This window comes from Ascidiella aspersa, chromosome 6 (genome assembly GCF_963924565.1).
Source record: "Ascidiella aspersa chromosome 6, kaAscAspe10.2, whole genome shotgun sequence".
Taxonomy (NCBI): Eukaryota; Metazoa; Chordata; class Ascidiacea; order Phlebobranchia; family Ascidiidae; genus Ascidiella; species Ascidiella aspersa.
The window spans coordinates 25,526,422-25,542,419 of record NC_139452.1 but is presented as its reverse complement, the minus strand read 5'-3'; the positions used below and the strand labels follow the sequence as shown (position 1 = coordinate 25,542,419).

The 15,998-nt window shown below is 37.5% G+C and overlaps 1 protein-coding gene across 1 annotated transcript; it reads left to right on the top strand.

The window, feature by feature from the left end:
- The first annotated feature begins 387 nt into the window (after window positions 1-387).
- Window positions 388-13,484, top strand: LOC146140992 (solute carrier organic anion transporter family member 4A1-like). The gene is made up of 14 exons (XM_083392772.1): window positions 388-458; window positions 2,532-2,663; window positions 3,020-3,295; window positions 4,608-4,723; window positions 4,839-4,932; window positions 5,665-5,753; window positions 7,448-7,574; window positions 7,962-8,134; window positions 9,347-9,508; window positions 10,660-10,838; window positions 11,404-11,556; window positions 11,883-11,936; window positions 12,640-12,807; window positions 13,365-13,484. The coding sequence occupies exons 1-14, from the start codon at window positions 388-390 to the stop codon at window positions 13,482-13,484; spliced, it is 1,914 nt and encodes a 637-aa protein (XP_083248898.1).
- The last annotated feature ends 2,514 nt before the right edge of the window (window positions 13,485-15,998 follow it).

The following is a 15,998-nucleotide window of genomic DNA, read 5'->3' as shown; positions in this document are numbered from 1 at the left end:
CACGGAGGTTTTGTAATGAAAATCGACTTCTGTGCATACTGCATATTAATCGACATTTTCAAATAACTTGATTTTTTGAATAAAAGACTTAATGACTTTACTTAAATCCAAGTGCTTTAACCTATTATAAAATTGTTTTTGTCAATTATTACAAACTTACATTTTTTAAACTTTTAACTGTATCATTTTTGATAATTGCTTTGCAAAATATTGCCCAGAATGGAACGTTTTTGCCGATTTTGCCAGGTTAACATTTTTTTGTATGAAAATGGCGTAACTTGATTTGGTTGTTTAACTGTTTGCAGAAATCTTTTTCTCTAGGATTCTAGGTCCTTGTTTGACGGTTTTAATCCCAACCCCTAAGTTGCTTTAAGATTAAAGAACAAAATGACAATCAAAGCACCGGCAGTGACGGAAGAAGAAGGTAAACCAGACCTAGAAAGCGAAGCTGGCAAAAGGTATTTCCATCCGCTATTCGGGTTGTGTCTTAACTAAGGACGTTCGATAATATCGGATCAAAGCCGATACCCTATGCCAGTGGGCAGTGGTTCTCAACCGGGTACCACGGCGCCCTTGCGTGCCATTTCTAATGCTTAAGGGTGCCGATAGGTATTTGAGAATTTTTAGGAACATGATTTTTGCCGGTAAGCTTCTTGATACAACTATTTGTGTGCGATTAGAGACCATTATATCAAATGACATTTTCCTACATGTTTTAGGTTGATTGTTTTGTTCCAGTTCCATTTATACTGACATTTCAATAAAATAGCCATACTCAACAAGATTTCCAGTTAGGGTGCCGAAAATCTTTTTATTATTTTTGAGTGGTGCCGCAAGCCATAAAAGGTTGAGAATCACTGCCCTATGCCAAGTGGTAGTATCGTTACACGTCCGATACAAGGGTGGTATCGGTGCCGATCCGATACCAAATTAATTTGTGCATAACTGCCGTGTTTTGTGATCGAACCTAGAGTTTAAAAATAGGATTTCTAGTGCAAAAGAAAACATCGGCCTTATACCTGTAAAATCATTACCATTGAAGTTAAGTTTACCATTTTTTTATTATTTAACCATAGTAATGACGTCATTAGGTATCGCGCGACGATAATTTTTTCTTAAAATATCGGGCATCGGGATGGAATAGCAAGCATCGGAGATCCCCAGTCGGAACGGGGCAACTGTATGTTTTGTTGCATGCCTGTCACTACAAATATTTCTATAGACCTTATGGTTTTACCTTATGATTTTGTTGCCTGACAGAATAATTCTAAACGGTTTTTGAAAATCTAACACAATGTAAGACAGTGGTTCCCAAACTTTTTTTGCTTACGGCACACTAAAAATATCTTTAATATTTCGCGGCACACTTTTAACCGAACAACAATAGAGTCATTTTACAATTGCCCTTAAAACACGACAAACTAAACGTAAATGTCTTAATATGAATAATTTGTAATAGATAGTGCGTATTCAAGTCTTATATTACTTGCGTGTATGCCATTGGTAATACAAGTAACTTATTTTCCAAAATTACAAAAAGTTTTGTGGCACACTTGACAATCTCTCAAGGCACACTAGTGTGCCGCGGCACACAGTTTGGGAATCATTGATGTAAGATGAAGAGACTGCTGTTATAATTGCGCCCGCACTTTTAGCTGGCAATCTTTGTTGTTATTTGAAGTTAGAAAACAAAATTAAATAAAACTATAGTTTAGGCCTACGACTGAATCGCACACACTTTATTAAAACAGTTTTAAATACCGTACAATCCTTTATAAACATCTATATAATCACAATGAAACAATTATTGAAAACAAACGTCAAATCAGTACTTACACTGTGCCTACTAAACATTCGACATAATATCGTAACAACACTCCATTTCGACATAAAATGCGCCTACATAAAAACACAATCATATTTTAATATTTAGTTACCCAACGTGCTAAAAGAATACAGGGAGAAAATTCTGGGAACGAAACAACTTCATAAAACCCCCAGTTTGCTGGCAGCCTAATTGAAACACACTGTCAGGTAGTGCTGCTGACATACCGCTGTTTATAGCTAGAAAAATAGCCCGCAAAACCTGTAGAAACGACGGAGCCTCATAGTTCTGTGGACCAGAGTTGGATCAATTGTAATTTGTAAATGTAATTGATGTAATTGAGTAGCCTACAGTTTTTAATGTAGTTGTAATTGTAATTTGGTAACATTTTGGCTCAACTGATGTTGAAAAAATTGAAGTTTCAAAAATGTTCCACGTTGTTTATTTTTTAGGGGAAGCGATGAGACTTAAACTCCATATTTTAGCAGCATTAGAAAACTTAGATCAACTGTAATTGTTAATGTTGAATTGATTACAGTTTGTAATGTTATTGTAATTGTAATGTAATTAAATCATTGAAAGGGAGTAAATGTTATCGTAATTGCAGTTGAACTGATATAATGTAACTGTTTCAACTCTGCAGTGGACGCAACATGACCTTATAGTAACCGCTTAAAGTTTATCGGGACTTTTGGGTTGTTGTTAGATTGAAGTGTGGAGTTTTCGAGTGCTTTGCAACGCCGCGATGGGCCCTGGCCATTCTCAGCATGGCTGGTTTGCTGCAGGGCCTCGTAATGAACGGAATCACCCTGGTCGTTGTATCAACGCTGGAGAAAAGGTTGGTTTAGCTTGGTCGCACCGCTTATAGTTAGAACAAGCAGTGCCGTGTATGAAAATTGGTGCAACAAACATTTTTATTAAAAAAATATGGCTTTCTCGAATCAGCATTACTTTAATTTAAAAATGAGTCTAACAAGAAAGGTACTTTATTGAAACTGGTTACTCATATGAATGAATTATTTTCTATCGATTATAGACTTTGGCAAAGTGTGTTGTTTTGTCAAAGGGGCCGTGCCGTGATCATTTTTATTTTAAACCGATCGGTGGTACAAAAATGCTTGCCGATCCCTGCACTCCCAGTATCACAAAAAAAGTCGAAAACGATTTTTCCTGACGACTTTCAATAAATCGCAGATTCGGCCTAAAGAGTGCGGAGGTGGCTTTGATCACGAGCCTTTACGGCATCTCGTCATTGCTGGCCGTTCCTATCGTCACAATTGTTGGGGGCAAGGGCCATAAACCCAGGTGGATTGGTTCGGGGATCCTTATGCTTTCGCTGGGGACCTTCATTTTCATGTCGCCCCACTTTACCGCGCCCCCCTACGTGGCCTCGTCTGCCAGCGGCGCCGGAATTGTCTGCGGAAGCAGTGGGAATCAAACGGAACACACACAAGACCTGCGCAACTACAGGTTAGGTCAGTGGTTCTCAACCTTTTTGTTCTCGCGACCCCTTCAGAGTTTTCGATAACTTGCGCGACCCCAAATTATATTGCATAATAAATAAACTTGCATTTTAAAATTAGAAAAATAGCGAAAAAATCTAGATTAGGATTGTTTTGAAATTAGGCTAAAATGTACTATCCACAACAATCTAAAGTTACGGTTTGAGCCAGGGTTACCAGATGCTTGGTTTAGGATTAGGACATTGTTGGTGTGAAATTCGGACAAAAAAGGGAATTAATGACGTTAAATGCTCTTGATGAGTAACCAAAATTCCATACAATTTACAAAACGGTTAGTTGTTAACAGCAGTGCGATAATAAAGCTTTCCGTAAATTATATTTCCTTTTTCCAAAACGGCAACACCAAAATTTTATTACAGAAATTCTGTCGATGTTTTGAAAAGCTATGTAAAAAGTTATGATACCGCTGGAAAGTAGAAATAGTTGGCCTGTAACCTATTGTAAACCTAGCAAAAATTGTATTGTAAGTTAGCGTAAATTTTAATTTGGAACTAGAGTGCCCTATACTAGGCTACACCTGACGCTTTTGTGCTGCACAGAATTATTGCAGAAATACGCATCAAAATCGCCCGCGAACAATTTTTGGATTTACGTTGGTAAAGTTGGTAAAAACCAAGTTTGGAGGCCGTTAGCCCGTGGTTTTACTTCATCCCACAATGTTTCAAATAAATACGGCCAAAGTAGGACAGAAAGCTTACTGTCCTAATGATTAACAAACCGCCGGACACAGCAGGTAAAATTAGGACAACTTATCGTTTTGTTCCGAAATTTAGGCCATCTGGCAACCCTGGTTTGAGCGTCCATTCATCTTTATTAGACACTGTTTGACTGAAGCAAGGCCTGATTCAATAATTGAAAAGTGTAATGGTGACTTATAAACACGGCTGGTTCACTGCAGCAAAAGCCACACAAACACAAATGTTAGACTGGCGGTTGCTTTTTCTCCTTCTATACTGCTAAACTTTTAGTTCATATTACTATTTTCTTTTTGAAATGCTACACGGCGACCCCCCCAGACAACCCCTTGCGACCCCCAGGTTGAGAACCACTGGGTTAGGTTGTTTACTCGCGCTTTTAAAATCACTTTTTAATTTTATTAATTTTCCTTACGTCTGCCCGTGTTTTATTCTTTTTTCTTTTCTTTTTTTCTTCCTTTCTCTTTTTCTTTTTTTCTCTTTTTCTTCTTTTTCTTTTTTCTTTCTTTCAATTTTAGAGTCTTTTCGTCTTTTTGTCTAAAATTTCTTGATCAATGTTTTTAGATTTGTCTTCATGCTTGCTAATGCCATTAACGGCATTGGAACTGCGGCGCTACTAACTCTGGGCATGACGTATATTGACGAGAACGTAGAGCAGAAAAAGTCGTCGGTTTATCACGGTAAATCGCATCGCTTCTAGAATAGTTCTACTAAAATGAACTGGCTAAACAAACACAACTATAAGAAAGCTAAGAAACACAAACTTAATGTATAGAACTTCGTTATGCTTTTCAGGCATATACTACTCGTGTGCATCGGCAGTTGGACCAGCGATTGGTTTTATTTTTGGCGGCATGTCTTTGAACTTGTACACCAACATTGGCGAAAAGTGAGTGTCTTACTATCCTGGAACTATAAAAGTCCATATCGTTATGGAATAAAAATACTATTGGCAGCAGGTTTCTGCTTGTCGATCACTGTTCCGCTGACGCGTATATAAACAATAAAACTCTAAGTTTAAAAACCAGAGTAAAATCAGGTAAGACATATCCTGGAACTGTATTTAGTCCTATATGCAATAGAAAAATACATTCGTTTGCTTGTATATATAAGATAGATTTCGATAGTTTGTAATACTATTAAAGTCACCCAAAACGTAAGACTTTACATCTAAAAATTTTCTCTAAAAATGTACTTTTACTAAATCATCTTTTGGTCCAAAACTGAATTTTTTGTCGACAACCTAAAGTTTAGGCTCATGTTGTGACGTAATATTGGATATTTTTGACGTAAACAATATTATTACGTAATTTTTTTATTTATTTATCTTCAACTAAAAACTCTTTAATCTAAAACTAAAATACACAAAAATATAAATGTTTTTGTAGAAAAAACTTAAAAGTTGCCATTATCCGTAAATTATTCCACTTCTACACTGATTATTTCTAAGACAATATTTCGTCCAAAACAATTATTTACATCGCGAAACAAAAGATTTGCTTTAAAACTTTTATAATTGTCTATAGATGAAAAAACATCCTTGTGATGCCGCGTACTATTAAAAACTTTTTATTTTAATTGCTTGTTGTATGTGTGTTGCTAATAACGAACAACTTTTTAGCGTCGAAATTACCAACACTAGTCCATCGTGGGTGGGGGCATGGTGGCTGAGCTTCCTAATTGTTGGAGTACTTGTCTTTCTTTCAGCAGGTAAGCTTTGTCGGCCATACTGGACGCTGTTGAATCGCACCGCCCACGTTCAGACTTGGACAACTAGATAATTCTAATAAGAATATCAAAGCTCATACAGATCTGTATGGGCTTTGATATTCTTATTACGTCTTACTACAACCTCCAACCATTAGGCTCATTAATAATTCTAGTTTACTAATTCATTGAATTAGAACAAAATGAGGCTAATTATAATTCTAATCTAATTCAGATTTTACTAAAAATGCCTCTTTGTCCAAAGGCATTTTAAGTCTCTCAGTTCAATTAATTAATTTTTTTGGGTTGGAACGACTTGTATGTAATTGTTACATTCTAAAAAGCATAAAAAGGCATAAAAAATAGCACACACATCTTTACTATTCACGCTCTTAGAAAAATAAATTGCGATTAAATTAAATTGATTGTAAATAATTAAATGTGATTTTAGTTCAAATTCTAATTCAAATTTGATTTTTTCGGAATTTGGTTATTCTAATTCTAGTCTAATTTGAGAAAACTCAAAACGATCTAATTCTAATTCTAATCTAATTTGTAAAACGTAAAATGCTCTACCTTAAATTCTATAATTTTAAAAAGTTAAAATAAATCTAGTTGACTAAGTCTGCCCACATTGGGGTGGTTTTCCGTTTCCGCAAGTCAGTAGACACCTACAAATGTTGCACCTTTGTGTTTTAGTTGTTTTCAACCCCAAAAATAAATGGCTGTTTTTAAATGATATTGCCGCCCCTTAACCCTTTTAATGTGGAAATCAGGCGGCACTGTTCAAAGGCAAATTGTAATAAATGTTGACACTCTTTCGCACCGTGCTTCATCAGGTTAAAGTAGAAATGAAATAAATTAAAATACACGAAGTAGAAGCACAAGGGCGATTAAGAAGCGCAAAAAGCTTGAATTTGCGAGCGTTGGCCTGTTTTTTTATATATATTTTTATACTATTTGTTGCCAAACGTTGCCACTCGATTTCCAGGTTTAAAATTGGAATACAATAATTAATACTGCAAAAAAAAAATAGTCGCAAGCAACATTTTTTGACTCTTCGTGCTTACAATTCAATACAATTCGACCAGAAATCTAAGCCTCACAAAAGTTATACTATTCGGCGCCGTACAGATTGTAAATCCTTTTAGATTGAAGATGAGCAAGAATCCCATTTGCTTCTCAAACGCCACAGAGAAGTAGCAGTAGTCGAAACTGTATTTCAAATGAATGAGTTTACCGCTTAAAAAGCGCTACGTAAACTTTACACTGGAGTATATTTGTATTCCAAAACCGAGAGAATGTTTGTGTTAAACGTAATGCCGTTATCAAGTAACCCAATACCAAGTGACGTCATAACCCAATACCGATTAAGTGACGCTATTGTCAAAAAAGCAATTATGATAAACGTGTAAATTGCAAACGAATTTTTTTTATACTCTCGCTTGTTCAGCCACATTTGCTTCAGAGTTAGGAAACACCTTTGGTTGTTATTATGCTATTTTCTAAAAACAACTTTTAGGATGTAAGGCGCCGAGTTAGACGGCAAAACTCTGGCTGGAGCCTGCATATAACTTGGTATCGAATCAGTAACGAAATCAGTCTATTAACCTGTGAGTACCGATGCTACCACTTGTCATCGGGTATTGAGCGCGATCCGATACTATCGGACCCGTCCTGACACTTTACATGCGCAGTTCCGGTCTTTTTCTTGCCTCGGAGGTTTTCTGCGAGCCAAAAGATCGTGGAGAGCAGGAACTTGGAAGTTCATCAATCCTCGTCGAACCTTTGCGACGACGGAGGAAATTCAAATCCGTCTCTAAGGTTTGCAACACTTCTAAACAGGGCCGTGGAGTCAATTAAACAATAACCTGAGTCCGACTCTGGTCTAAATATTGAGCCCCAGCCCGACTCTGTCAAGAGTGTGATTTCTATGAGGCCTGAGTCCGACGCGGACTCTATAGCCAGTATTTTACCATTTTATGTAACCGAAATACGGTGGATATTCACCAATTCACTTAAAGAGGTGTTATAAATTTTTTTAACCCACGTAACAGGCCTATTATTTCCCTACAACAGGGTCATGTTTCGAGGTCTTGTGGCGTCCGTAGATGTCGTCGTATAAGATTTGATGTTTTACTTTTTTTTTAGGTGGCCAATTGCTAACTGACGCCAAAACAACGAAAAATGATAACTTTTTGTTTCCATCAGCCTATATCAACGTTTCAAGAGGCGGCTTACCTTATTTCGCAATGCGCCGCTTATCTTCACCTGCGCCGCAAACTCCCTTGACTACAGCTTGATGTCCGGCATTTCGCCTTTCATACCTAAATTCTTCGAGTCGATGTACGGCCTCACCGCGTCCCAAGCTGCCTTTAGCTTTGGTAAGCAACGGAATGATATTACTTTTGGGCCTAATGTTGGAGGTTGTAGTAAGACGTAGTGAGAAGCCCATAAACAAGTAGGTATCATTTGAAGCAAATTACGCAGTAATATCCAGTACAAAATAGGAACGAAATCGTCTGAATAAGATCTAAATCTGCCGGAATACGTCCTAAATTCATCGAAAAAAGGTCTAAATTCATCGGAATAAGGCCCAAATCCTCTTGGTAGAGGGTATGGGACGATCGGGATCAGTCGGTCTGGCATCGGCCGTTTTGATGTCGACGTTCGGATGGCCTAGGTTCACCGGCGCCGCTGTTTTGGCACCGGATTTGTTAGCTCTGTTTGGGGTTATTGGTGGGTAATCGATGGGGTTAGAAAATGAGTTAAAGTCGAAATTTTTAGGGGAGTGAAATACTTAGGGGTGGGGTTTGGGGTTAGGTAAAATGTTGTATATGCCTGATTCTGTCCATTTGGGCCTTATTCCTACAGGTATAATCCAATTTAGACGTTATTACGACTATTAGGGATTAGTCCCATTTTGGTCTTATTCCGAACTGTGTTTTATTCCGACGTTGGTGTTGTTCCGATTTCGGCCTTATGGCTGGAGTCCATCGGACGACCCTAATAAGGACCAAAGGGAACAATTTGTCCAAACGAAGCTGGATCCACAAGTTTTTAATTTCAGTGGTGTAATGTCATTGACTTGGCCTAAGTGCATTAAGGTCACTGTTTTTAAATGACTTGACTTGACTGAAGTCTTTTCGACTAATGACTTTACATGAACTTGAGTCATTAGTTCAAATAACTTTGGATTAAATTAAGTGTTTATTTATTAAAATGTAGGCCTATCCCAAGTTTTGCAGATTAAACACTTCTAGTGCTGCATATTGCGTTTCTGTTATTTTTTTAAGTTAATTATTGTTTATAATCGGATGAGTTTATCAATTTCAATAGTTTAACAGTTTACTTATATGTCAATGACATGACTGGAAGTTGACTTGCTCTCATAATGACTTGACTGAGACTTGGCTTGGGCAACCGATGACTTGGACTGGGACCTGACTAGTTAATTTTGCAAAAGACTGTACTTGGACTTAAGTTATTTTTCGAATAACTTGACTGGGACTTGAGTCATTTCAAAATGACTTGTTTACAACACAGGCGTTTAATGCTAACAACATCCAACGAAACTGTTTTGTTTTGTCACCAAGGACTTGTTTCGGTTGGCGCAGCCTTTATTGGACTCCTCGGCGGTGGCTTTATCGTGTCCAAAGCGAAGTTGAACGTCACTGGGATAATCAGGCTCTGTCTTGTCGGCACAGTTGTCGGAATCGGATGCTGCGCTGCGTTCATTCTGCGCTGCCCAACCAGAGGTGGGTTCGTATCACGTGATACAGTGTTTTGCTGGTGCACGGCCTGACTTGGTCAATTGATGAGCTGTAAACGTTGGTCGTTGAAGCCGAAACAAAATGACATATCCAGATTCATACGGTACTCATTGACGTTTGATGCTTAACAATACAGGAATTGCTCATTTCCTGCGTTATCTTTTAACTCATTTTTTTTTCAGTACAGAAAATAACGATTAATCAACGTGCTTTGAGAGCAAACATTTAACTTTAGACCACACATTTTTGAAGTTTTTTTATAAAATGGTTATTTTACCTTTCTTTCCTTTTTTACAACTTGTCTTTATTTGTTTTTACCTCTTATTGTAGTGGTGTGTTGGCTTAACTAAAAGACTTGACACCGAAAAGTCATCGCAGACTCGCCGAATCTGTCGATCTATGATGCAAGCAGAGCAAGCCAGAAAAACAACTGGCCTGCAGTGAGGTTCGAACTCACGACCTCCGGTCAAGCCGGGACCGTCGCTCTACCAACTGAGCTATGCAGGCTCAGAGAGGAGCCAGTCGAGAAACAACCATGCGCCAATACTTGCGCATTTTGTTAGTACAAGCAACTTCACACTGGGGGATCATCAGTCCGTATCAATCAATGAAAGACACACACAAACATATGTGTTTAATAGCATCTGTGATCTAGCCCCTCGGAAGTTGCTTTATGACCAACGATTACGGCTTCCGTATCAATAGTACACCGAAAAGCCATCGCAGACTCGCCGAATCTGTCGATCTATGATGCACTACTATTGATACGGAAGCCGTAATCGTTGGTCATAAAGCAACTTCTGAGGGGCTAGATCACAGATGCTATTAAACACATATGTTTGTGTGTGTCTTTCACTAAATGACTTGACTTACGTTTACTTAAGTCACTATTACTAAATAAAACTTGACTTGGCTTACTTGTTTCGAGTAAAATTGCTTGACTTGACTTTAATAATTTTATTAGAATGATTTAACTTGCCCTTAACTTAAAACGGGTAAAGACTTAAGCTAGGAGGACTTCACTTGCTGTTTGTTGAACATGACTTGACTTGGTCGTAAGGTATTTTGCAAATGACTTTACTGCTTTTTAGGATACTTCGAGATTCACTAAATACGCATTTTATCTTGTTTTGCAGCTTTCGTGGGTTCGACTGTGCCCTACCCCGGCGAGAACATCACTTCCTCGACCGTTTTCACGTCTCAATGCAACCAAGACTGCGGCTGCACAACAGACCATTACGACCCAGTATGCGGATCCAACGGACTCACTTACTTTTCACCCTGCTTTGCTGGTTGTAATGCTGAAAGTAACAAGGTAATGACCGTCGTAGTTTTTAAATTCTTTTTTGTCGTTTAGTTTACACACTCATTTGCTGTGTTATAACTATGAAAAGCCGCCAGCCATTTGTACCTACTTTTGGATAAATATCTGTTCATTTCTACCCTGACTATTCAGTATTCACTCAGAAATTCTAAGTCACAGTGTAAGAATTTTAAATAGGTATAATAATTACTTGACGGCCTATTTTAAAGTGTTTAGAATTTACTAGGGTGGTATTGATGCTGATACCAAATTAACGTAATAATGTGAACCAACGTAGACATTTAATCTTGAAAGGTTTAGAAAAATTAAAAAAAAAAAACGGTATAGTAGTTTACCAGCTGAATACGCCTTAACGCTAAATTTGGCCCTAATGACTTACCAAAAAAGCCTTTAAACGCTTCAATTTTACCGATATCGCTAGTTTGAGCGTAGAAATGATTTAGTATCAGATCGAATCGCGATCCTTTTAATCCAAAATAACGGGTATAGTTATAACATATCAAATATGATAAACGTTTGAAAACAAAACATCAAACCGTTCGTCGAACTTATACAGACTCTGCTGGGCTGCTCCTGCATAGGTGGCGCTGTTCAAAACGCTACCAAGGGCTACTGCGCCGCTCCGGATTGCAACAGTCTGCCAGCGTTTTACGTTCTCCTTTTCTTGCTGATTTTTTCGGTCATGATTTGCTGGACGCCCAACTTGCAGGTTTCTTAAACGATTTGCTTCTGTTTTGCTTGAAGGCATGTTTACACTATACAGCTGCACTGAGCTGAGCAAAGCGTAATTTGCATTTAAATTCTATTCTTTCGGGCTTTTCACGCTTTGCTAATCTCAAACCCCGTGCAGCTGGAAAAAAATACGCGTTGGGCGATTTTTACGCTTTGCTAAACTCAAGCCCAGTGCATCTATAGAAAACCGTTACGTTTTGGAGCGATTTTTGCGCCCAGCTCAGCTCGGCGCAGCTGTAGTGCAAACGGTCCTTTATTGTTCAGTTCCGCAGTCGAGTAAAGCTGATATTCCTTCTGTTGCAGATTATTCTACGCATCGTACCATTTGACCAACGCTCGCTGGCTGTAGGATTGCAGGTAATTTTACTGTTAAGACCTACTTGTTTCCAGTGTTGTAAACAAGTCTTTTTAAAATGTTGTCAATAAATAATTCTTGTTTAACATTTATTTAATTATTTTTTGAATCTTTGAATTTATTTTTTAATGTTATCAAAATATAAACTACATTTATGATCTAACTTGAATTCGCTACTCAAATGGAACAAGTGACAAAAACACGTAAAACTACCCGAGTACCGAGTCCGACGTGCGAAACAGATAAGGAACACTCTTAACTGTAAAAGTGTAATAGTAAATGGTGGAATATTTTCCAACCATGTAATGTGGGTGGATGAGTTGACTGATATCCCTAGGCGTGGATTGCTGAATATCCATCTTAATGTAGTTTAATGGGTGAAAGTACAGGCTGTAGAGTCGGAGCCACACTCGGGACTCGAAAAAATATTACATTTAGCGGGAGTCGGACTCGAGTTTATTTTTTAGGCCGCAGTAGGACTAGGGACTTAAACTCGGGCTCATTTCTTTTGCCGGAGTCGGACTCCGGTTTATTTTTGTGGCAGTAGTCGGAATTTAGTTTAATTTTTCGGCCGGAGTCGGACTCGGGACTTGAACTCGGGTTCATTTTGTTTGACCTGATTCGGACTCGAGTTATTTTTAACCGGATCCGCAGCCCTAATCCCAGGCGTTTTCAGATAAAACTATAACACATATTACTTTCCAGTTGTTCTTCGGTCGCGTCATTGCCATACCCATGCCCGTCGTAGTCGGCGCGTTGCTCGATTTTGCCTGCTCGGTTTGGGGAACTGAGGACGGAGCTGGCGCCTCGTGTAGAAGTTACTTCAACGATCTCATGTCAAACAACATGTTTGCCGTCACCATTGCTGGAAAGGTAGTTTCTTGCTAGAATTCGAAGTTAGGGTTTTAAAACCAAACTTTAGGTCGTGGCCAAATTGACCAGTGTTGTAAACAGTCATTCTAAAATTGTAAACAGGTCGTTTTAAAATTGTAAACAAGTCATTTTATAAAGTCCCAGTCAAGTCATTTGAAAAATACCTTAAGTCCAAATAAGGTCTTCTGCAAAACTAACAAGGCAAGTCCAAGTTTAAATCAATATGAGAGCAAGCCAAGTACATGCCATGACATTGACATATAAAAAATTATAAAACTATAAAAATTGGTGCACTCGTCCGGTTATGAGAACAACTTTGTAACGTCACGATATGACGTAACTTTGTGGCGTCATGTCTGAAGAAAATCATAAAAAAGACCAAAAGCGCGAGTTACGAAACTAAAAAACAAAAGCGAAACTGAAAGACCAAAGGTCAAAAGGCACACCAAAAAGGCGAGGAAAAGATTGCTGCAAGCGTTTCAGTGAATCTCAGAGACTGGAAATAATAAAAATAATGAGACCAAAGCGCGGGTGCTAACTCTGTTAACAAAATGCAGGTGTGTGTTCTCTTGTGCTACTTAATGGATCTGCTCATTTACAAACCGATCCCTGCTGCTCCGGCTCCTGCTCCAGACGCTCAGGAGACAGTGGATGACATAGTTGAGGAAGCAATGTGATTATGGAAGAAACAGGTTCCTTTTCCGAATATTCGGGCTCAGGGGCTGATCCACATGGCCACGTGCCCCCCAAACTGTATTTTTTCGGCTATTTTAACTTAAATATACGTTTTTAGTATATCTTACACCATTTTGTGGAGTCTTACTTGCGGCCTGATTCCCATGCCCGACTCCGCAACCCTACCGCGACCTAAACGTTTTCAGTCTTGAGGCGCACAAAAAATAGGTTATTTTAATGAAGCAAATTAAGTGAATTAATTTCAATAAATTTAGCTATACATTAGCTACTGTTTTTTTTTTTTCAAATTTCTCATTTTTCCCTTTTAATTAGAGGGGTTCAAAGTGAATCCAAGGAGTCCGCAAAGTAAATTTTTCAAATATAGTCCGCAAAGTAAAATTTTGTCCATAAAAGATTGAAACAATTAGAATACTGATACAGCATTGCGCTATTTAAAGAAGTAATTACTAACAGGTTATAAACTCTTATATTAAGTGGTTTGTAGGATAGTTATACAAATACGCAATTGTCCACCTGATTAATATCAAGATTTGAAACGGAATAATTTAACCTGCTGAGAGTAATAACGGCACGACTATTTTTAGCCCAAAAGTTTTTACTATTTTAGCCCAAAGTTGTCGTGTATCTCATTGCACGATTACAAATAGGAATTTTGGCAACTTAAAGAAATTTGTTTTTCGTTTAGCGCGAAATGATAACATCTTTGTAATACAACGTTTTGTTTTGAAAGTAACACATCTCCAACCTTAGATAAAATTAACGAACTGTGTGGCGTTCTTTAGATTGCCTTTTTTATGACGTAACGTTTAGATGCAAATTTATGACGCCGCGTTTTTGTGTCACGAGTGACGTAACTTTGTGACAATTTCCCATGCTATTATAAACTGCTTTTATTTGAAAAGAGTAAATCGATTGATTGACCATTACATAAACGAATGCCGCTATATTAATTTAAAATTTAAATCAATGTTGCAAGCATCTTTTGGTGTTTTATCGTGTGTTTTAACGTATATTTGCTTTCATTTCGGTTTTTGTTTGTGTTTTAAATCTATTTGCACCATATCTTATATAGTATTCTGTTTATGCTGGAAAGCACATTTAACGCACCATATGTATGTTTTGAATTTGCACAAATCGCTTAAAGAAGACTATACAAAACCCTTCAATAGAAGATTATCCAAATTGCAATTGATGTGTAATTAATGTAGACCTTTCAAACTTTTTCCCTCAATAAATATGCTGTTGCTACCAGGCATAGTATATTTAAAATAGGTTCCTCTGGCATATATTTCTTTAACCAACGATTCGGCTTACTATACGGCAAGCCTTCGTTTTTCCCTCTATGGAGACCTAAACAATCGCCAAAACTCAAAACTAAAGTAAATTGTCAAAACTAAACCTAATCGACAACTGTCATTTTTCACCTTGTGAGTTTTAAACATCGTTTTTGTCTAAAGCCTTTATACCTGTACAACTTTAAGGCAATTGCCGAATACCCAAATATAGCCTAAACCTAAACGTAAGTTAGATTTGTTGGCATTAAGGACTTTAAACAATGACCTACGGGCTACTGCCTTACTGTAGGTATCAAACCTTTAGAATGTTTTATCGCGCAGGAATTCTGTTTATTGTAGTTAACTTTATTTTGATTTACCGTCGTAGAAAATTTCCTCTTTTAAATCGACCGGGGTACTTTCTATATTTAGGCATAAAACGTGACCTGACTATGCGCTTGCAGTAGTATCCTGTTTATAATGCGCGTGCTTTGATTTCCTGCAATTAAGAAAGTCTGGGTTCGAATACCAAATTAACACCGAGTGTGCAAGCAGGTTAGAAATTGGTAATTAAAGTGGCTGTGACTTAATAATCATTGTGGAAAGGAGGTTACTATAGTATAAGGTTGACGGATTTTAGCCAACTTTTCAGGTATAGCTAAAAGCAGTTAGACGAGCCCATCAGAGTATGTTTTGATTAAATATAGAGCCTAAAGTTGTGAAAAAACGACGCCTCTTGACAGGACAGAATCAAGCTATTAAGGTTTTCAACAGCTTTCAAATTAGAGTGGACTATAGTTGCTGCAACATAAAGTTGTTTGAGTAACTGAAATAAAAGTTGTAAACCACGTACATAGATTGTCGTCAATCGTCGTATTAGAATGAAGAGCAAGGTTAAACAATTAAGCAGGGCATTGCAAGGCAGAATAGCCTAAGTAGCCAACGTTCCTGAAAAGCGGAAATGTTTAGTTTAGATAGGATTAAAATATCAGATCTAAAATTGTGTTAACAGTGTTTTATAACCGAAATCTTAAACTTTTTAAAGGCTCAACCAAGTTCCATTTTTTCAATACACTTTTAATGTTTATATTTTTTATGATTATAGCTTAATTTGTTTGTAATTTCAATTGAACAGAATTCAACGTTATGTGATTTAAATAGTTTTAAAAGTAATGTATCTTAAAAAGTAACTGATAGTTGTCACTTTAAAGCTGTATATTC